General features: G+C 32.8%; 1 protein-coding gene across 2 annotated transcripts in view; it reads right to left on the bottom strand.

Annotated features, from left to right (window-relative positions):
• The window catches only part of LRRIQ3 (leucine rich repeats and IQ motif containing 3), a 172014-nt gene that overhangs the window by 137444 nt on the left and 11245 nt on the right, over positions 1–23325 (bottom strand). The window contains exons 2-3 of one of the 2 annotated variants that reach the window (XM_063697669.1): positions 19815–20063; positions 18917–19240 (exon numbers count right to left, since the gene is read on the bottom strand). In XM_063697669.1, the coding sequence (XP_063553739.1) occupies positions 18917–19240; positions 19815–20063 (573 nt within the window). The remainder of the gene's footprint in view (positions 1–18916; positions 19241–19814; positions 20064–23325) is intronic. The other variant, XM_063697672.1, reaches the window with a different exon arrangement.

Below are 23325 nucleotides of genomic sequence, written 5' to 3'. Positions count from 1 at the left end.
GGGATGTGTCAATTCATTTAACCACTCACTCATTGAAGGACATCTAGGTATTTTCCAGTTTGGGGCCATTACCAATAAAACTGCTTTAAACACTCATGTACAAGCTTTTATGTGAACATAAGCCTTCATTTCTCTGGGATAAATTCTCAATATTGCAATTGCTGAATCATATGATTATTCCATGTTTAGTTTTTTCAGAAAATGTCAAAATATTTTCCAGAGTGGCTGTGCTATTTTATTTTCCTACCAGTTTTTCTGCATACATGCCAGAATTTATTGTCACTCTTTTTTTTTTAATTTTAGCCATTCTGAATAGTATGTAGTAATATCTCATTGTGGTTTTAATTTCCATTTCCCTAACAGCTAATGATATTGAATATGTTTTCATGTGATTACTTTGCCATCTGTATATACCCTTTGGTGAAATTCCTCTTCTGGATTTTGTTCAATTTTTAATTAGATTGTTTCATATGTTTTTGACGTGTGTGTGTATGTGTGTCTGTGTGTGTGTGTTTTAAGGCTTGAGAGTTGTATACATTTTCTATATACTAGTCTTTTTTCAGATACAGGGTGTTATAGGCTGAATCATTTCCCCTCAAATTCATATACTGAATTACTAACCCCCAATAACTCAGAATGTGACTGTATTTGGAGATAGAGTTCTAAGAGGTAAATAAGTTAAAATAAGACCATATGGGTGGGCTCTAATACAGTATGACTGGTGTTCTTTTAAGAAATTTGGACACAAACACTTTCACAGAGGAAACACCATGTAAAGACAGGGAGAAGAAGAGCATCTACAAGCCAATGAGAGAGTCTTCAGAAGAAATCAACTTTGCTGATGCCTCAATCTTGGACTTCTAGCCTCCAGAATTGTAAATAAATAAATACATTTCTCTTTAAGCTAACTAGTGGTACTTTGTTATGGCAGCCCTAGCAAACAAATACATAGAGTTTGCAAATACTTGCCCCAAATCTGTAGCTTATCTTTTCATTCTCCTAACAGGGTCTTTCATAGAGCAAAATTTTTGAAAAAAAATTTGATTACGTGCATTTTATCATTTATTCCTTTTACAAAGTATGCTTTTGATGTCAGGTCTAAGAATTCTGTCTAGTCCTAGGTGCCCAAAAGTATTACTTTTCTAAAATTCTGTAACTTTACATCTTACACAACTGCTTGACCTATTTTGAGTTAATTTTTGTATAAAGTATGAAACTTAGACTGAGGGGTTTTGATGTCATTGGTCTTTTGGCTATGGATACCCAATTGCTCCAGGACCATTTATTGAAAAGACTTTTTTACTTCATCAAATTACATTTGTACCTTTGCCAAAATTCATTTGGACATATTGCATGAACCTATTTTTAGGTTTTATTTTCTGTTCTATTGATCTATGTGCCCATGTGTTATCAATACCACCACAGTCTTGATTACGATAGCTACACGTGTCTAAAAATAAGGTAACTGATGCATCCCACTTTTTTCTTGTTTTTCTAAGTTCTTTTAACAATTCTAGTTTGTTTATATTTCCATATAAAATTCAGTATAATCTTGACTACATCTATGATCTTATGGAATTTTGATAAGAATTGCATCGAAGCTGTATATAAATTTCAGTAGAATTGAGATCTTTATTTTTATTTTATTTTTTAAATCAGTGTTATGTAGTTTTCAGCACAGCAGTACTGTGCATGTATTGTTAGATTTATATATTAAGTATTTCATTTCTTTGAATGATGATAAATTGTATTTCAAATTTTGGCTTCCATGTGTTCATTGCTAGTATATAGAACTATAATTTTTGTATGTTTATCTGGCATACTGAGACAATGCTAACCTTACTTATTAGTTCTAATATAGTCTTTGTAGATTCTTGAGGATTTTTTACATAGGTGATCAAATGATCATCTGCAAATAGAGTTGTATTTCCTCTTTTCCAATTTATTTTCCTTTTGTTTCCTTTTCCCACCTTGTTGTACTGGCTATTTTCTGGCACTATGCTGAAAAGACAAGTGATAGTAGACATCCATGCTTTATTCCCAATAATGTGGGAAAAGCGTTCTTTCACCATTAAGCATAATGTTAGTTGTAGGTATTTTCTTGATGTTTTTCCTCAAGTTGAGGAAGTTGCCTTCTAAACATATTTTTCTGAAAGTTTTTGTCACAAATAGATGTTGAAATTTGTCAAATTTTTTTTCTGCATGAATTGGTATGACATCTCTTCTTCAGTCTTTTAATAAGGTGGATTGCATTCATTGGTTTAGAATGTTGAACCATCCTTGAATCCCTATACTTGCTCCCACTTGATCATAGTATATATTTTTATACACTGCTGAATTGTATTCGCTAATATTTTTAAAGATTTCTATGCTTATGCTCTTAAGGAATATTGATCTGTGGTTTTCCTTTCTTGTGCTGTCTTTCATTTTGGTATCCAGATAATTTTAGCTTCATAATATCAATTAGGAGGTGTTCCTTTTTTTATTTTTATTTTTTGGAATATATTGTACAGAATTGGTGTTACTTTTACATGTTTGGGATAATTCTCCAGTGAAGCAATCTAGACTTGTATGTTTCTCTTTTGTGAATTTTAAAACTATGAAATCAATTTCCTTAATAGTTATACAATTATTCAAATTATCTATTTCATGGTGGGTGAGTTTTTTATAGTTTGTGTTTTTTTTCTGTAGAAGTGTTTCATTTCATCCAGACAGTCTAGTTTATGTGTGTAGAATATTTAGTATTATTATTCTGTTAACATTTGCAAGGCCTGTGATCTCTCTAGTTTCATGCATGATGTTGATAATTTGTCTCTCCCTTTTCCTTTGTCAGTCTTGACAGGTTTGTCAATTTTATTCACTTTTTCAAAGAACCAGATGCTTGTTTTCCTAATTTTCTCAACTTCTTTGGTTTTTAAGTTTCACTAATATTCACTCCTTATCATTTTGTTCCTTCTGCTGGCTTTGGGTTAATTTTGCTCTTCTTTTTCTAGTTCTTGAGTGGGAAGCATAGATCATTGATATGATATTTTCCCTCTTTTCCAATTTAGTGCTATAAATTTTCCTCTAAGCATTGCCTTAGCTGTGTCCCACAACTTTTAATACTTTGTATTTGTATTTTTATTCAGTTAACCATTTCTTTATTTCTTTTACACCATCCTCTTTTGGGCTAAGGACACGAATAGACAATTCTCAAAAGAAGATATACAAATGGCCAACAAACATATGAAAAAAATGCTTAACATCACTAATTGTCAGGAAAACACAAATCAAAACCACAAAGTGATATCACCTTACTCCTGCAAGAATGGCCATAATAAAAAAATAATAATAATAGATGCTGGCGTGGATGTGGTGAAAAGGGAACACTTCTACACTATTGGTGAAATGTAAACTATTACAACCACTATGGAAAACAGTGTGGAGATTATTTAAATAACTAAAAGTAGATCTACCATTAGATCCAGCAATCCCACTCCTGGGTGTCTATCCAGAGGAAAAGAAGTCATTATACAAAAAAGATACTTGCACTTGCACACAGATGTTTAGAGCAGCACAATTTGGAATTGCAAAAATATGGAACCAGCCCAAATGCCCATCAATCAACGAGAGGATAAAGAAAATGTGGTATACATATACCACGGAATACGACTCAGCCATAAAAAGGAATGAAATAATGGCATTTGCAGCAACCTGGATGAAATTGGAGACCATTATTCTAAGTGAAGTAACTCAGGAATGGAAAACCAAATATCGTATGTTCTCACTCACAGTGGGAGCTAAGCTATGAGGACTCAAAGGCATAAGAAGGTGATAGGTTCATAGGTGCAGTAAACCACCGTGACACATGTTTAACTATGTAACAAACCTGCACATCCTGCACATGTACCCCAGAACTTAAAATAAAAATAAAAATTAAAAAATACGACACTCTAAACTTCCACATATTTTTTTAAAGAATGATACAATGGACTTTGGGGACTTGGGGAAAGAAGTGATTGGGGGTGAGAGATAAAAGACTGCATACTGGATATAGTGTACATTGCTCTGGTGATGGGAGCACCAAAATCTCAGAAATCACCACTAAAGAACTTATTCATGTAACCAAACAGCACCTGTTCCACAAAAACCTATTGAAATGATAAAATACACTAAAACCACTGAATTGTACAATTAAAAACATAAAATAAAAAAACGCACACACACACACGAAAGACTTCCTCCTTGACTAATGGATTTATTAGAAATGTGTAATAGTTTCCAAGTGTTTGGAGATTTTCCTCTTATCTTTCTGTCATCAGATAGCACACCCTGTATGATTTAAATTCTATTAAATTTATTGATTTTTGTTTTAGGGATAGTTGCTGATATTTAAGGATATAGTCTATATAGAATTTCATGGACACTTGAAAAGAATGTATATTTTGCTGTTGTTGGGTGGTGTTCTATAAATGTCAATTACATACTATTGGTTAATAGGATGCTCATATTTTCTATATATATCCTAATTTCATATCTAGTTGTTCTAATTTCCTGTCTAGTTGATAGAGAGAAGTATTGACATCTCCAACTATATTTGTAGATTTGCCTATCTCTCATTTCAGTTTTCTGTCCATATATTTTGTTGCTTTATTGTTTAATGCATCCCCATTTAGAATGGCTATGCCTTATTAGTAGATTGAACCTTTTATCATGATATAACATCTCTCTCCACCTCTGATAATTCCCTTTGTGCTGAAATTTCCTTTATCAGATATTCATACAGCTACTCAATCCGACTTTTAACTAATTTTTGTATGATACATATTTTTCCATCATTTTATTTTCAATTTGCCTATAACATTCAATTTGAAATTAGTTTATTGTTAACAACGCATAGCTGAATAATGTTTTGAAGCCCAATTTGCCAATCTCTTTCTTATAACTGGCATATTTAGACCATTTACTGTAAATTTTAATGTAATTATAGACAGGTTAATGCTTAAGACTACCATTTTATTTTTTGTTTTCTGTTAGATTCCTCTGTTTTTTTCTTTCATTGTTTTCTTCTCTTGATTTCCTATGGGTTACTTAAACATTTTTGGAATTACATTTAGATTTATCTATAGTGAGGTTTTCTCCCCCAGTTTTCCTGACATATAATTAGTATACACAAAAAGCCTAAACATAATTAATGTGAGTATGGACATATGTATTACTTGTGTTACTATGTCCATAATCAAGGTAATAAATATATCCATCACCTCTAAAAGTTCTTTTGGTTCTCTTGTGTCACTTTTATTTTCTTTTGTTTGTTTGTGGTAAGAACACTTAACATGAGATCTACTCACTTAATAAACTTTTAAGTTTACAATACATTATTGCAAGCTTTAGGCTCTATGTTGTACCACAATTTGTAGGAACTTCCTCATCTTGCATAACTGGGTATTTGTAAACCTTGAACAACACTTCCCACGGTGTCCTCCCTATCCCCTGGTAAACATGATTTGATTATCTACTGCTGTAAATTTGACTATGTTAGATGCTTCACATAGGAGAAATCATCTGGTATTTGTCCTTCCATGACTGACCTGTTTCACATTGCATAGTATCTTTCAGGTCCATCCATATTGTCACAAATGGTAGGATTTCCTTCTTTTTTTAAGGCTAAACAATATTCAATTGTGTATGTACAGTTTATTTCTGTATTCATCTCTCCGTGAACGTGCAGGCTGTTTCTGTCTCTTGGCCATTATGAATAATGTTACAATGAACATGGAATACTGTTCAAGATCCTGATTTTAATTGTTTCTTATATAGACCCAGAAGTAGAAATGCTGGATCATATGATAGCTCTATTTGTACTTTGTTGAGAAACCTCCATAATGTTTCCATAATAGCTGTACTATTTTACATTGCCACCAACAGTGTACAAAGGTTTCAATTTCTCCAACACTTTTTTTTAAGAGACAGGGTCTTGCTCTGTCACCCAGGCTGGTGTGCCACTGGCAAAATTGTAGCTCACTGCAGCCTCAAACTCCTGGACTCAAGCAATCCTCTCACTTTAGCCTCCCAAATAGCTGAGACTACAAGTGCACGCCACACCTGGTTAATTTCTTAAATTTTTTGTAGAGACAGGGTCTTGTTATGTTGTCCAGGTTAGTCTTGAACTCCTGGCCTCAAGTGATCCTTCTGCCTCAGCCTCCCAAAACACTGGAATTACAGGCTGCTTTGTTGTGTTTTAATAATAGCCATCCTAGGAAGTATGCAATGGTATCTCCTCATTCTTTGATTTTCATTTCTCATATGATTAGTAGTGTTATCTTTTCATATATCTTTTTTATGTATTCATTTTTATGTATTCTTTGGAGAAATGTCTATTCAAGTCTGTTAACCATTCCTTATTCGGGTTATTTTTTGTTTGTTTGTCTTTGCTATTAAGGTATAAGAGTTCCTTATATAATTTGGAAATTTACCCCTCATTAAATAAATGATTTGCCAATATTTTCTCCTAGTCTATAAGTTGCCATTTCACTCTGTTGATTGTTTCCCTTGCTGTGTAGCAGCTTTTTAGTTTGATGTAGTCTTAATGGACTGTTTTTGCTTTTGTTGATTGTGTTTTTAGTGGGATATTGGAGAAACCATTGCTAAGACCGATGTCAAGAAGGTTTTCCCCTGTTTCCTTCTAGAAGTTTTATAGATTCAGATCTTACCTTTAAGATTTTAATTCTTTTTGAGTATAGTGTAAGACAAAGGTCCAATTTCATTCTTTTTGATGTGGATATCCAGTTTTCTCAACATCATCTATTGAAGAGAATATCTTTTCTCTGTTGTGTATTCTTGGCACCCTTGCTGAAAATTAGTTGAACATATATCCATGGGTTTATTTCTAGGTTCTGTATTCTGTTCTATTGTTCTATATGTCTACTTGTATGCCAGTACTACACTGTTTTAATTACTATAGATTTGTAACGTATTTTGAAACCAGTAAGTGTGATGCCTCCAGCTTTATTTGGTTTTTGTGTTTGTTTTGCTTAAGATTGTTTTGGCTATTCAGGATCTTTTGTGGTGCCATATTAATTTTAGGATTTTTTTCCATTTCTGTAAAAAATTACTTAGGTATTTTGATAGGAATTGATCAAATCTGCATTGCTTTGGGTGGGATAGACATTTTAACAATACTAATTTTTTAGTCCATGAACCCAGGATACCTTCCAACTTACTTATGTCTACTTTAGTTTTTCCATTAGTGTTTTATACTTTTCAGTGTACAAGTTTTCACCTCCTTGGATAGGTTTATTCCTATGTATTTTATTCTTTCTGGTGCTATTTTAAATGGGATTGCTTTCTTAATTTCCTTTTCAGATTTTTTATTATTAATGTGTAAAAATGTAATGGAGTTATGTGTAACTTTACTAAATGCATTTATTAATTCTAACAGTATTCTTGTAGCATGGTTTAAGGTTTTCAACATATAAGACCATGCCACCTGCAAGTAGAGATAATTTTACTTCTTCCATCCTAACTTTCATGGCATTTATTTATCTGTTTTGTCCCATTGCTTTGGCTTGGACTTCCAATACTATGTTGAATAGAGGCATCGTTACCTTGTTCCATATCTTAGGAAAAAATACTTAAAAGTTTTTCACTGTTGAGTATGATGTTAACTGTGGGCTTTTTATATATAGTCCTTATATGGCATTAAGGGAAACTCTTTCCATACATAATTGTTGAGAGCTTTTTTAATCATAAAACGTGTTGAATTTTTGTCAAATGTTTTTCTGCATCTATGGAGATAATTGTGTGATTTTTATTATTCATTCTGTTAATGTGGTGCATCACATTGATTGATTTGCATAGGTTGAACCATCCATGGCTCCCAGAGACAAATCTCTCTCAGTCACAGTGTGTGATCCTTTCAATGTACTGCTGGATTCAGTTTCTTAATACCTTGGTGAAAATTGCTGTATCCATGTTCATCACAGATATTGACCTGTAGTTTTCTTGTGTTGTTTTTGCCTGGCTTTGGTAGCAGTGTAATGCTGGACTTATAACATGAGTTTAGAAGTGTTCGCTCTTCTTTTTGGGGGGCAGAATTTAAAAATAATTGGTATTAATGCTTTAAAATTCATATATAAAGCCATCTGACCCTGGACTTTTCTCATTAGAGAGGAATTTGATTACATAATCAGCCTCCTTATTTGTTATAGGTATGTTCAAGCATTCTATTTTTTCTTGATTTATTCTTGGGAGGTTGTATGTTTCTGGGAATTTATTTATTATTTCTTCTAAGTTGTCCACTTTGTTGGAGTATGTTTTAAATGAGTCTCAAAATCTTTTTTATATCTGTGGCATTAGTTGTAATGTCTCTTCTTTCATTTCTGAGTTTATTTAAGTCTTCTTTTTTTCTGTGTTATTATTGCTGAGTTTGTCTATCTTGTTTGTCTTTTTAAAAAGCCAACTGAATTTTGTTGAATTTCTTTGCTATTCCATATTTCATTTATTTTTGCCCTGATCTTTATTTCTTTATTTCTGCCAATTTTAGGTTTAGTTTGTTAACTTTTCTAGTTCCTTCAGGTGTACAGGTGGTTGAGATCATTTTTTCTTTTTTAAAATAGATTTCACTATAAATCTCCCTTATCATACTGCTTTTACTTTATCCTATAAGTTTTGGTAGGTTGTGTTTTCACAAATTTTAGTAAGTTCATTTTCACTTGTATCAGTGTTTTATGATTTCTTTTGATTTCTCTTTTGACTCAATAGTTGTTTAATTTCCTTGCATTTGTGAATTTTCCCAATTTCCTTTTGTTAATGATATCTAGTTTTATTCCATTGTGCTTAGAAAATATTCTTGGAATAAATTCAATCATTTTAAATTTCTTAATACTTATATGTGACTATGTCATTTATTCTAAAGAAGGTTCTGTGTGTGCTTGAAAGGAATGTATATTATATTACTGCTGGATTCTGTGTACATGTCTGTTAGGTATATTTGGCCCCCAGTGTTATTCAAGTCTGCTGTTCCCTATCAATTTACTTTCTGGATGATCTATCAATTGTTGAAAGTGGGGTATTGAAGTTCTGTATTATTGTGTTTCTGTTTTCTCCTAATAACTGCTAATGTTGCTTCACATATTACATAATTTAATGTTGAGTGCAAATATATTTATATTTGTTATAGCTTCTTGTTGGATTAACCCTTTTATCATTATTTGATGACCTCCTTTGTCTTTTGTAAGTTTTTTAATTAAAGCCTACTTTTTTAATAAATGTAGACACTCCTGGTATCCTTTAGTTATGATTAGCAAGAAATATGTTTTTTCATTTCTTTCCCTTCACCAATATGTGAGGATTTAAATACAAGGAAAATCTCTTGCAGACAGCATATAGTTGGGTCTCGGTTTTTTAAAAATCCATTCAGGCCAGGCACGGTGGCTCACGCCTGTAATCCCAGCACTTTGGGAGGATGAGGCAGGTGGATCACGAGGTCAAGAGATTGAGACCATCCTGGCCAGCATCCTGGCCGTCTCTACTAAAAATACAAAAAATTAGCTGGGTGTGGTAGCGGGCACCTATAGTTCCAGCTACTTGGGAGGCTGAGGCAGGAGAATGGCATGAACCCAGGACGTGGAGCTTGCAGTGAGCTGAGATCACGCCACTGCACTCCAGCCTGGGCGACAGAGCGAGAGCCCATCTCAAAAAAAAAAAAAAAAAATTCCATTCACTCCCTCCTTATCTTTTAACTGGTGAGTTTAATCCATTTACACTTAAAATAATTATTAATAGTAAGGCTAATGATTACCATTTTATTGTTTTCTGTTTTGTAGTTCTCTTGTTCTTCTTCTCTTGTAGTCTTTCTTTGTGGCTTGATAATTTTTATACTGCTATGCTTTGATGCTATTTTATCTTTTGTGTATCTACCATAGGTTTTTTCTTTGTTATCATGAGGTTTGTATCAAACCTCTAAATAAAGTCTATTTTAAGCTGCTATAAATTATTGTCAAACACATGTATATTTCTGCACTTTTACTGTCCCCTCCCATATTTTGTCACTGATATCATACTTTTCATATTGTATATTCAGTAACAAATTTTGTTTAGACTTAATATTTTGTTTCAATTCAAACAATAATAAAAAATAATAATAATAAAATAAATTTTGTTTCAATTCAAAAAACTTCCTTCAGCACTTCTTGTAAGGTAGGCCTAGTGGTGATGAACTCCTTCAATTTTTGTCTATCTGTAAATGTCTTTATCTCTCTTTCATTTTTTGAATAAGCATTTTGCTAGGCATAGTATTTTTGGTTGTCACGTTTTGGGTTTTTTGTTGTTGTTTATTTAGTGTTCTGAATATACCATCTCATTTTCTTCCAGCCCACAAGGTTTCTGATGTATCTTGATGTAAATTTCTTTCATTTCTATCTATGTGCAGATTTTTGGGCTTCCTAAGTATAGGTATCCGTTTCTTTCTCCAGATTTGTGACGTGTTCAGTCATTATTTTATTTACTTTCTTCCCTCTTTTCTCTCTGTCTCTCTTAACTTTGTAAGATATCCATAATGCGTTATATTGTTTTACTTCATGGTGTCTCATCAGTCCCATAGAGTTTCTTCACACTTTTTTTTTCTTTTCTTTTCGTCTCTCTGACTGGACACTTTCAAATGACCTGTCTTTAATTTCACTAATTCTTTCTTCTGCTTGACTGAGTCTACTGTTGAAACTCTCTATTGAATTTTTCAGTTAATTCATTATAACACTGAACTCTACAATCCCCCTTCCGCCCTTCCCCACTTCCTTCCTTCCTGTTTTTGACAGGAGTTTCACTCTTGTTGCCCAGGCTGCACTGCAATGGTGCGATCTCAGCTCACTGTAACCTCTGCCTCCCAGGTTCAAGCAATTCTCCTGCCTCAGCCTCCCAAGCAGCTGAGATTACAGGCACCTGCCATCACGCCTGGCTATTTTTTTTTTTTTTTTGTATTTTTAGTAGAGACAGAGTTTTACCATGTTAACCAGGCTGGCCTTGAACTTCTGACCTTGGGTGATCCACCCGCCTTGGCCTCTGAAAGTGCTGGGATTACAGGCATGAGTCACTGCACCCAGCCTACAACTTCATTTTGGTTAATGTTTTCTATTTCTTGTTGGTTAATAGTTTCTATTTCTTTAACATCCCATTTTTTATGTATTGTTTTTCTGATTTCATTTAGTTATTTGTCAATGTTCTTTTGTAGTTCACTAAGATTCTTCAAGAATATTATTTTGAATTCTTTGTGAGGCAGTTTGCAGATTTCCATTTCTTTAGGTTTGGTTGCTAGAGAGAGCTTTATTAGTTTCCTTTAGTTTCCTTTGATGGTAGAATGTTTCCCTTATTCTTCATTGTCCTTATATACTTATGTTGGTGCTTGTGCATTTTAAGAAGCAGTTACATCTAAAACAATCTTCTCATCTTCATAGGCTGGCTTTAGGAATTAAAGGTCTTCACCAGTCAGTGCACCCTGGGATTCTGGGGCTCTGACTGGTGTCTATGGCTGGTGAAGCCTGCTGACCAGTGTCTACTGGCTGTAAAGCCAGATGAGGCCGATGGGGTCCAAGGTCAGGTGAGGCCAGCTGGTCTGCTGGGGCCAAATGGAAGAAGATGTTGTTAGGTGAAGATGATGACAGGTCTACAGTCAGTCAAGGCCAATGGTAGGGGCTATGGGGCTACTGCCAATATCTGTTTGCCCACCGCTAACAGCTCTGCCCTCCCCCTTTTTTTTGTTGTTGTTGTTCCTAGTTGTCCCCTGATGATTTAGCTGTGCTAATTCTCCCATATTCTGACTGATGCAAGATAGAAGTGCACCTCTCAGGCAACACCCTGAAATGCTGAGGAAAACGAACATTCATCTCAGACTCTCCTTCCCCCACTGGATAAATGGGAGGCCAAAAAGATCCTTCTCACTGTGATGCTCTGCTAGCTTGGGGAAAGGGTGACACAAGTAAAGTAAAATTGTTCCTTTTATCCTTTTAACATTCTTCCCCAGATTTTGCACTCTACTGGGTGCTGTAACCTCTCCCCTGGGTTCCGGAATTCTCACAAAGGCATTATTATCCATGAATAGTTACTAAATTGGTGCTTCTGAGGGAGGGCTAGAACTGAGAATCTCCTATTCTTCCATCTTGCTGACATCACACTCCTCTTTATATATTGTTTTTGTATATCTCTTTGTACAGCTTTCTTAGTAGATGCTTTAACATACCACAGTCAACTAATGTCACAACCATGTAATGTTACCAATTTACCAGATCAGGTGAAGTATGGAAACCTTATCCCTCTTAACATCCCTTTACACTCCTGTTTATAATTCTTAAGTATACATTCTATATATATTTAGAACAACCTGAGACAGTGTTATAATTTTTGCTTACACAGTATTTATAATACTCAAGAGAAAGAAAGTGTATTTCGTTTACCCATATTTTTGCTTACCATGTTCTTTCTTCCTTCCTGATATTCCACAGCCTTCTTTTATCATTTTCTTTCTATGTAGAGAGCTTCCTTTAGCTATTATTTTAGGGGAGGTATGCTAGTAATAGATTCTCTTAGTTTTCCTCTATCTGAGTATATATTAATTCCCTCTTCATTCCTGAGGAATATTTTCATTGTCATAGAATTATGATTTGATAGTGTTATTTTCTTTCTGAGCTTGAAAAATATTTTGCAACTTGCTTATATTCTTTACGGTTTTTGGTGCAAAATTTTGTCACTCTCATTGTTTTTCACCTATAGGTAAAGTGTTGTCTTTCTTGTTTTCCAGATTTTTTCCTTTGTCTTCAGTTTTAAGAAGCTTAATTAAGATATTTTTTGGCATTGGACTTCTTTGGGCTGATTTGGGGTTTTCTCAGCTTCTTAAATCTGCAGATTTATGTCTATTGCAACATTTGGGAAGTTTTTAGCCATTATTTCTTAATCAAGCACCTTTTCAGTGCTGCACTCTGTTTTCTTGAGACTCTGATGACATGAAAGTTATATCTTTTATTATAATTCCATGGACACCTGAAGCTATGTTCATTTTTCAGTATTTTTTTTCTGTTGTTTATCTTGTAGGGGTTATAGCTCCTGTGTGGTCTTAATTGGCACAGCTTTAGGGGTAGCCTTGTTATCACCCAGCAATGGTAAAAGTCTTGATCTCCATTAGTTCTCCTCTGACACCACCTCAGCAGGGAGGGGCAGGAATGTTGTACCACAATGGGTTAGTAAGGGCTTATAACTGGCCAACAGAAATGAAATCCCTGGTTCCTTACTTGGCCTCCTTTGACATCACCCTACAGGGTGTTGGGTTGCTTCACATGAGTCTCAAAAAGGTAGAGGTCTAAACTCCCCACCCAGACTTTGCTGCATGGGCGAATGTGAGACCACAGATTTTTCTGTACTTTGACTGCAGTAGAGTGGTTATTTTCTAAAAGTTATCAGTCTTGCTATGTTGATCCTTTCCTGTTCATTTAGATAGAGAGAGCAGGCTTCTGTTACTTTTTTTAATATGTATTTTTTTGTTTGCACCCTTTGTCCCTTCTGTGTTGCTGACTTTGTCAGCTTCAGGTTTTGGATATATGAAGGTGTAGGGGTTCTTTCAGCTGCTAAGTATGTCTATGCCAATTATGTAGTCTGGCACTGGGGAAATGACTGGCCTAGCCTCCCAGCCTACATCTTTCTCCTGTGCTGGATGCTTCCTGCCCTCAAACATTGGACTCCAAGTTCTTCAGTTTTGAGACCCAGACTGGATCTCCTTGGTCCTCAAGCTTGCAGACAGCCTATTGTGGGACCTTGTGATCATGTAAGTTAATACTTAATAAACTCCTCTTTATATATCTATCTATCTATCCTATTAGTTCTGTCCCTCTGGGGAACCCTGACTAATAAAGAAGAAGAAAAACAAACCAGGAAAATGAAGAACTTACCACTGTGTCATTCCTTGCATTTCAACTGTTCTATCCAGTCTGCCTCTTCTCTTTATCTTTTTGGTCTCTTGATGTTTGTTTTGTGTATAATTTTTAAGATATTAATATGTTTATTACATATAATATCTTAAGGAATTATATGTTTTACATTATATGTTTTAAGGAACATATATTTTAATGTTTTAGGGAATTAATATGTTTATTACAGATCATACGATTTAATTATATAATACGTAGTAATTACTACTATATAATGTCCAGGATATTTAATTGTACTTAGCTAGAGGAATATCTACTCTATCTTCTTAGATATGGAAGCCCTATGTGCTTATTTTTCCACACATAATGTGTTGACATAAAAATATTATGTTTTCCTTCCACTATAATATTTTCTATCGATTTATTCTTATATTTATCAAAGTATTTATGGTATATGTTTTTGCATAATACTATTGTGCACATTAATGGTCAGAACTAAAATATCATTATTGTGGCAGTTACTTTTTATATCAATGAAAGAGTTCCTATCTATGCCATTTAATGCTTTATATACTGAATTCTACATTGTTTGAAACTAATGTTAAGTATTTGCTTTGTTCTAGTTAATATATATTTGCTTAGCATTTTATGTTGATCTGTTCACCATTACTTTGGTTTTTGGAATCAATCTTGCCAATGAACAACTTTATTTCAGTTTTTACATTCATTTATAATACACTTACAATTTACTTACATTTACATTCAGGTAACATCCATAAATGTAAACATGTAATTTTCATAAGCCATAATCTTACTTTTGACACTTTTATGGTTTTTTTCATATAGACTGTTTAACTGTATATTCTTTTTTATCTTTTGTATTTTTTGAAAGCAAAAACACGTTAAATTTTACAAAAATTATTTAATCTATATTACTCTATTGAGTGAATTATAAATTTACTTTTAAATAGTTTTTGGTAATTATACATACGATTTTTATATTTTGTTTGACATTTACATTAAAAGAACAAATGGATGCTAAATGCTCAAGCTAAAAATCTCTACCTTAAAATATCAACCTTGTACTGTATTATCAATTTGTTTTTCTCTGTGTGACAGAAATATTAGCTGCCTTACAAGAATCTTCCTTCTTTTTTATTAATAGAATATTGGTTTTGTTTAGGAAGTAAATGTGTCCACTTAAAAATACTCATCAAACCAGATTCCATTCTATCTAGTGGTAGTCATGTGAGGCAGTTCCAGTGGTAGAAGTCTATCAAGTAAGACATTTGTTGCAGGAGCTATTATTTCCTAATATAAAATGAACGGACTTCACTGGCATGTGATTTGTGTTCTCATCAATCCCTTTTTTCTGCCCTAAGCACATTCTTGGATGTGAAGAAGTTCATTGCCTATGAGAGGTAGGGGGACTGTCCACTTGCTAAAGGTGGCAGAGCAGGAAGCCAGAATAAACTTGGTCCTTCATGATTTCCTTGAGCAACTACAAGGAAGGACTTCCTATATCCTAACTTTCTGTAACATGATGAAAATAAAATCCTTGTTTAGATGGATTTCTATTACATGTAAACAAAATGCAATACTGGCTGATAGCACTGGTTTCTTGCCCATATCACTCTGATCTTTAAAAAGTTACATATATACAACAATCAAAATATAAATATATATCCTTCTATGATATGATTTTAGATAACTAAGCACTTCAAATTTGTAAAGTTACTTTGATTTCGTATAGCAAAGAAGAACCTATGCTTCCTCGTTTTTTTCTGACTCAAAAAATAAAGGTTAGAAATCATTTTATGTCACAATTAAGGATAAAATCCTTCTGGATATTTTTATTGTGTTATAAGGCACAAGCTTTAATTACACTATTAGATTTGTCTCTTTTCAAATGAGCATATGCTTCTTTAATTTCTATATTCAAGCTCTCCTTGAATGTAGAATACCAATTATATAAAATAATTGTGTGAACTCTTACAAGGCTCATTATTTTTCTGTTTTCATAATATTCTTATACTCATTAATAAGTGCAATGTTCTAAAACATATATTTCAAACATTACTAAATAATTATCTCCATAGGTTCATATTTATTCCTTCTCAAGAGTTATTTTTGTTGCTGTAAATTAAATAAAATACAAAACATTTCAATGATCAAAGAATAATCAAAAGAACTTTGCTTAGTGGAAGTAATGAACACAAATTTATAGGTGGCCTCAAAAATTGTTATTCAAACAGATTTCTTTAAATCTTCACAACTCATAAAAATCATGTCAGCATTTGGTATGCCTATATCTCTTTAAGTCTTACTCCATTTGTGTTACCGTCCATTCATACTTCTTCACAATGATTTTCTCCAATTATTTCCTCATTTATGACATTTTCAGTCTCTTTCTAATCAAAACTCATTTATTCTCAGTGTATAAATATGGTAAGTTATATATTTGGTAAGTTAAAGTGAGGCAAGTACCACTTCACTTTAATAAATCTTTCATAAATTCTATTTCCTATAGTTAAAGCTTTATTTTTCTTCTGTCCAAAATATTCTCAGTAAAGGTTCTATACTTGGCAATTATATATAACCCACCGCAATTTCATGTCCAACAACTGCAAGCTATTGAAATTCTAAAGATGCGACATCCTCTTTACCATAAAAAATTATTCCAATATGTTTTTTTTCTTTTCTATTTAACTTTTTTTTTACTCTTACCTGCTGAGATCAATTATCCTTTATCTTCATTGGTTACACTGCTTTCTACCCACAAAATGAGACAGTGCCCCAAGGTTGTGTCCTTAGTTTTCAGCCTTTATTGATCCCTGTATTTACCTGAGAGAACTAGGCTTTAACTATGACCCCAAGCAAATACTCCTGAATTTACAATCAAGTCCAGAACACTATTTCTGAAGTTTTGTTTTTCATTTCCAATGTCTAGTTATTATTTCTTCTTTAATATCCTGCCTCAAAGAAGTATGACCAAACTTATCTTTTTACCAAAAGTATTTAAGTGCTGCCACTTCTGTTAAATAAGTTCTTTTCTGTCCCAGTTATCCAGCTTCAAAATAGTAGAGGAGTATTTCCACACTTATTCTTCTCCTCTTTCCACACTCAGTGTGAAAAGTACACTCAAATCTCTGCACTGTCATTTGTGATGCAATGTTGACTGCAGACTTGTTGAAATCCCAGCTCATGACTCATTTTCTGTCCAATATTGGGTAAGTTCCTAAACCTCACTATGCTTCATTTTCTCCTGTAAAATAAGACTAATACTTTTCCACATCCAAGGAAACAATGAGGAATAAATATTTTTCAAAAAGGCCTTCCCCATCCACCCTAGCTAATGTAGCCCAAATCTCTACCCCTTTCAGTCTGTGTTAATGCCTTACTTTCTTTTCTTTAGCAACTAACACTAGCTGACATTTTATGGTTGTTTTGTTTTATTTTTGTTTCCAGATTTGTCTATTCTCTGTGCCTTTCCCTTGGACTTAATGAGGACAAGAATTTTGTCAGTATTATTTACCACTGAATCTCCAAGTCCCAGACAGTCCTTTTCATATATTAGGTACTCAGTATATACTTGGTGAAAGAATGAAGAAATAAAATGTATAAAGCGCCTACCACAATGGCATTCACTGAATATGTGTCTGTCCTCTACACTGTGTTCTTTCTTCTTTATTACTGGTATCTGCCTATATCAATCCTAATCACATCATTTTGAACCTACAGTAATTGATCCCCTTGCCCTCATTTGGCTTCTATCCTCCATTAATCTGCTAGCAAAATGTTGGGTTGATCACCTTTTAAAAACCTTGTCAATATCATTTATTCATAGAGCACTTACTATGAGGGACCTACCCTAATTTTCCTACTTAAATAATTTCAATTAATCTTCATTATATTCATCAAGTCTAAGCTCTTTAGTAGGTCATCCAAGTTCTTTCTCAATGCCCACTGCCCAACTTTCCATTACTTCCTTAAATGAATCTCAGTCACTTTGATTATCCTTAAAAGGGTCATGCATGTTGCCACCTTTCATTATGCCATACTACACAACTGAAGTACCTAAGTGAAATTCTTTATTTAGGGCCCAGGTTAAGATATCAGACTTAAATACTATCTTGTTTTTTATATTTTTAACTATTAGTACAAAATTATTACCAAAATCCTAAATTTTTAAAACTATTACAAAATCACTAATATGCCCCTAATTAAAAAAATTATATGCAGTAATAAAATTCTTCCAACTTTGTAATTTTCAGTTTTTCCATGCATAATCACTGTTCAATGTTTATATATTCTTTTAGATATACTCACTGTTCAAAATTATGTTCTATTCTTCCTCAAAATTTCTACACACATATATGTGACTTCACATATCTTTAGAACATATTATAAACATTTCCTGCAACTTATTGTTACTATATCTTGTACCTAATTTAACCCCCTTTTGAACTCTTAAATGATTTGTTCTAATATTTATTCATGTGTTATAAAGAACGTTTCCTTATGTTTTTGTAAATCCACTTAATTAGTCTGTATCCATTAACTTGGTATCAACTTTTCACAATCACTTCTTCTAACATTTTATAAATCAACAGATGATGGTTTTATCTTGTCAAATAACCAAATCAATTGTGTAAGAATTAAATATTTTATCTTCTAATAATAATCTAAGTCATCCTTTAACGCTCTTAAAAAACATTAAGTATTTCTCAGTGGAGTCTTTCATATACCAAATTCTGAATAAATTAGAGATTTACTTTCAATTTAAAAAACAAAAATTTGTTTCTCTACAATTTGATCATTTCAGGCTTTGTTTAATGTAGTTGGCATGCAAACTTTTATAAAGTTTCAGATAGAAAGACATTACAAATATATTCATTGGTTTATATTATTTTATATAAATGATGCAAAAATATTAAAAAGTTTATATAATTTAGATATAGAACTCAGAAGCTAAAATTTTCCTTTTATACATTTAATTAAAATGAAACCCTAAAGAAGCCAATTACCTTTCTCAAAGCTGGGCAGAAATTAAAGAAAAGTCGATGGTTACATGCTTTGAATCTTTCAGGAAGATGCCAGTTCTGAATTATTTCTTCATCAGAAATCACATGATGATCCAGCGCTTTGAGAGGCCATATACTGTTAACAAGAACATGTCTATATCCTTTTTTAAGGCTTACTGGACAATCAAACATAGTGAGGGCAATGAGGGTTGGACAGGCAGATAATACACATATATTCTTTAACTTTGCAAACCCATTGTCATGAAGATAGAGTAGTTTTAGGTTCTTCAATCCATTCCAAAATTTGGTATTTGGTAGACTCTTTATCTGAAATATTATTAAAAATCTTTTAAATTCCAAAATTACTTTTTTCGAATAGCACAGAAAATGGTAAAATATTACACATATAAAATTCAATATTCCCCAAATAGCAAGTTTCTAATTAATAAGCAAACAGAGTATTTATAATTATCCAATGATGGCCAGTTGAAAACCATAATACACTGGGTATCTGAGATAGTTTATTATTATTAGCGTAGTAAAATGCATAACCATACTTTTTTGTTCAACGAAAATTTCTTTGTAATAGGTTGACTCTTTAAACTTTTCTAAAATACTTTCCTTACCTAAGGAAAATTAAGGAATCATGAGGCATTCTTAATCCAGGCTATAGATTTAAGAAGTGAAACATACCAGATTACACACTATTTATGTATTTTCATTTACATCAAAGTGTCTGTATTTATATACATCTTACATGCTTTTAATTTATTGTTAAATTTTTGTTTATATTTTAGACAAAAGACCATGTTGAAGAAATACTGTGCATAGGTAACATAAGTACTTATTAAAAGACTGAAATTTCATTTATATGCAAATATCTGAAATGGCTATTGCTTACCTGATTTCCATGGAGATCAAGTTTGATTAATTTTACACAACTTTGAAGTGGATGAATATCTGTAATAAAATTGTTTGAGAAGATGCATACTCTAAGAGAGATGCAAGACTGCAAATTTTCCACAGACTTTAAATGAAGGCCATTGAACTTCACAAAAACAAAATCTTTTTGACCTTCTCTTATGTTTTCATTATAGTGACTCCATTCTTCATGACTGGTTAGCTCTTCTGTGATTGTTCCATGAAACATCTAGGAAAGATAAGAAAGTGCCTTGATTTTTTTTTCCACTTTCAAAAATTTACCTGAAAACAAACAAAATTTTGCCAAGATATAGTGCAAGTAAAAAGTGTTATTAAAGTTAAAATTTAAAAAAAAACCCATTCTTATAGAACTTTCTATCCCAAAATAACTTAAATATCTAACATTTCAATAACAGCTAATCAGAATGTTATCACTGCCCTCACCAGTGAACGAACTAATTATCAAGAGGAAGACAAACTTCCATTTTCATAGAATATTTGAAAAATTCAGTGAAGAAACTGAGATAAAATCATCCCTTCTAGACAAGACAACTAACAACAAACAAATGAAACCATACTTTATATAACTCGTATGATAATTTTTGTTAAAATATACTGTTAAAGAAATACACTGAATAATAAACAAGTCAGGAGAGTGATAATATTTGTGAAAGAGGCTGAACAATGCAGCCAGATAAAATAAAGGTGCTATACAGGCCTTCAAATGTTATCAACAATATTTGTGTCTTAAAGAGAAAATTTGTTGTCACAATATTTACATTCAATTCAATTAGGAAATTAGGCTCAGAATTCTAATAGCTTTAAATTTTGACTACTTAAATTTATCTAAAATATTTGGATGAATGGTTTTTAATATAATTTTACACAGTATTTCTCATATACGTGAATTTTCACTTATTAAGAGTAATTTCAGCTTTCATAAAAGGTAGTCAGTGATAGGTGAGAAGAGAATGTATGAGCTGAAGTGGTCTATTTGGAAGTATGTTTTAAGATCAACATTCCCCAATGGAAGAATCAATTTCTACGATGTGCAGATAAACCAAATCAGTGTGATTCAAATGAGAATAAATGTGAAAATCCAGATACACTCTTGTACTCTTTCAAGACACTGGTTACTTTATATATCATAACCAAGGCCTAAAATTAGAATCCTCCAGCTCTAAGTGTCAATGAATTAACTAGAAGGCAGATTCATGGGCCCCATCTCATATCTACTGTATCAGAATTTCTGGGCTAAGCGCATAGGAATAATGTTAACAGGTGATCGATGAACACCTTACGAATGATTAGCCTCAACTACAAGTAAACCAGTCTTAAAAATATAGAGTCAGATATGGAATACACAGATATAAATAAACCTTTACAAATTAAACTCATGAAGCTCTATTGGTGCTGGGATGTAGGATAATATACACATCATTTGGACTTCCAAAATAGAAAATATATAAGTCTTTCCTCATTTAAAGAAAGCTTCAATTTAAGGTTCCTCCAAGTCTTTAGAAAAATAACTCATTTTTTAAAGTACTGAATAACATTCCATCGCATGGATGCACTATGGTTTGGTTTATTTATCCATTCACCTATTGAAAATGTCTTGGCTGTTTCCAACTTTACACAATTATGAATAAAAGTGCTATAAAAATTTATGTGCAGGTTTTTGTGTGGATATGTTTTCAACTTACTTGGATAAATACCAAGGAGTTCGTTTGCTGAATCATATAATATATTTCATTTTGTAAAAAACTGCTACTGTCTTCCAATGTGGTTGTACCATTTGGACTCCCACCAGCAATGAATGAGAGATTTTATTGCTCCACAACCTCACCAGTACATAATGTTGTCAATGTTTTGATTTTGGTCATTTTAATAGGCGAATAATGGTATCTCATTGTTTTAATTTGCAATTCCCTAATGATATATGATGTTGAGCATCTTTCATACGCTTATTAGCCACATGTATATCTTCCTTGGTGAGTTATCTGTTCAGATCTTTTGTCCATTATATTTTGATTGTGGTATTGTGTTATTGTTGAGTTTGAGTACTTTGTATTACTTCAGATACCAATCCTTTGTCAGATACGTGTTTTCCAAAGTTTTTTTTCCCATTCTGTGGCTTGCCTTTTCATTTTCTTAATTTTCATTTCTTTTTTAGCTCACAAATGCATAAAAAGTCCTTGAAAGGGCCGGGCGCAGTGGCTCACGCCTGTAATCCCAGCACTTTGGGAGGCTGAGGCGGGCGGATTACCAGGTCAGGAGATCAAGACCGTCCTGGCTAATATGGTGAAACCCCGTCTCTACTAAAAATACAAAAAATTAGCCGGACATTGTGGCGGGCGCCTGTGGTCCCAGCTACTCGGGAGGCTGAGGCAGGAGAATGGCGTGAACCCAGGAGGGTGCACTCCAGCCTGGGCGACAGAGCAAGACTACGTCTCAAAAAAAAAAAAAAAAAATCCTTGAAAAACCAACACCCATCAACATGGAACCTCAGAGATCTCATTTCTTCACATAATGCTAAAGGTGGCTTTATACTGTTAATCATGGCATTAGTACACAAATTATATATATGTACACAAAATTATATATATAATTATATTTAATATATAGCTATATAAATATATATAAATATTTTTATTTCAAAGGATTTATTTCTCACATTGATTATCCCATCTCTTAACAGTCTATTTTGAAATTTCTTTATGAAGATATTATCTTCTTCCTGGCATTTATTTTCAGGGATTCTCAACAGTGCTATTAATCAAATATAGTTAGTAATGTCTATAGATTCATCCTCCAGGAATAATTGTTTATTTTAAACCTTCTGCATTAATGCTATCTATATGCCATTTGAACATGCCAATGAACTACTAATGGTATTATTCCAAAGTGGAGTTTTTTCTATTCTCCTTACTGATCTCAGATATATTAGAGAATTTTCCAAAATGAGAGGTTCTACACTTGTGTGAGACATTCAAATTTTAGCTATTAGATGAATAACCTTGTTAGTAGCTTTGTGACATTAACAAATACTGCTGTAATGAACCTGATAAAATAACATTGTCCCCTCCCACCAAAATTCTTAAATATGTTCAAATATTTTTCTACATAAAATTTGTAATATATAATAAGGGAATTGGTATGATTGGCACTCTTGCCTCACTTGAAAACTTCTTGTAAATAAGACATAGAGTTTGATGAAGAAATGAAATATTGGTTCACACAAATCCAAATTTGGGATAATGCTCATGATATTACTTAATTCAATGCCTTTTTTTTCCATTTTGTACAACAGTTTACTTTTCAGTTTCAATCAAAAAGATGTCTATTAGAAAAAAATTGTAAGAATTAAGTACTAGTGTAATTAAGGATATATTAAATTCAAATTTGAGATCTTTTTGATGTTACTTAATGCAGTGTCTTTTCCTCCATTTTGTTCAACTGCCTACTTTTTAGCTTTAATCAATGACTATTAT

This window comes from Gorilla gorilla, chromosome 1 (assembly GCF_029281585.2).
Source record: "Gorilla gorilla gorilla isolate KB3781 chromosome 1, NHGRI_mGorGor1-v2.1_pri, whole genome shotgun sequence".
Classification (NCBI taxonomy): domain Eukaryota; kingdom Metazoa; phylum Chordata; class Mammalia; order Primates; family Hominidae; genus Gorilla; species Gorilla gorilla.
Note: the sequence above shows the minus strand (reverse complement) of the source record. Positions and strands in the feature narration are given on the sequence as shown.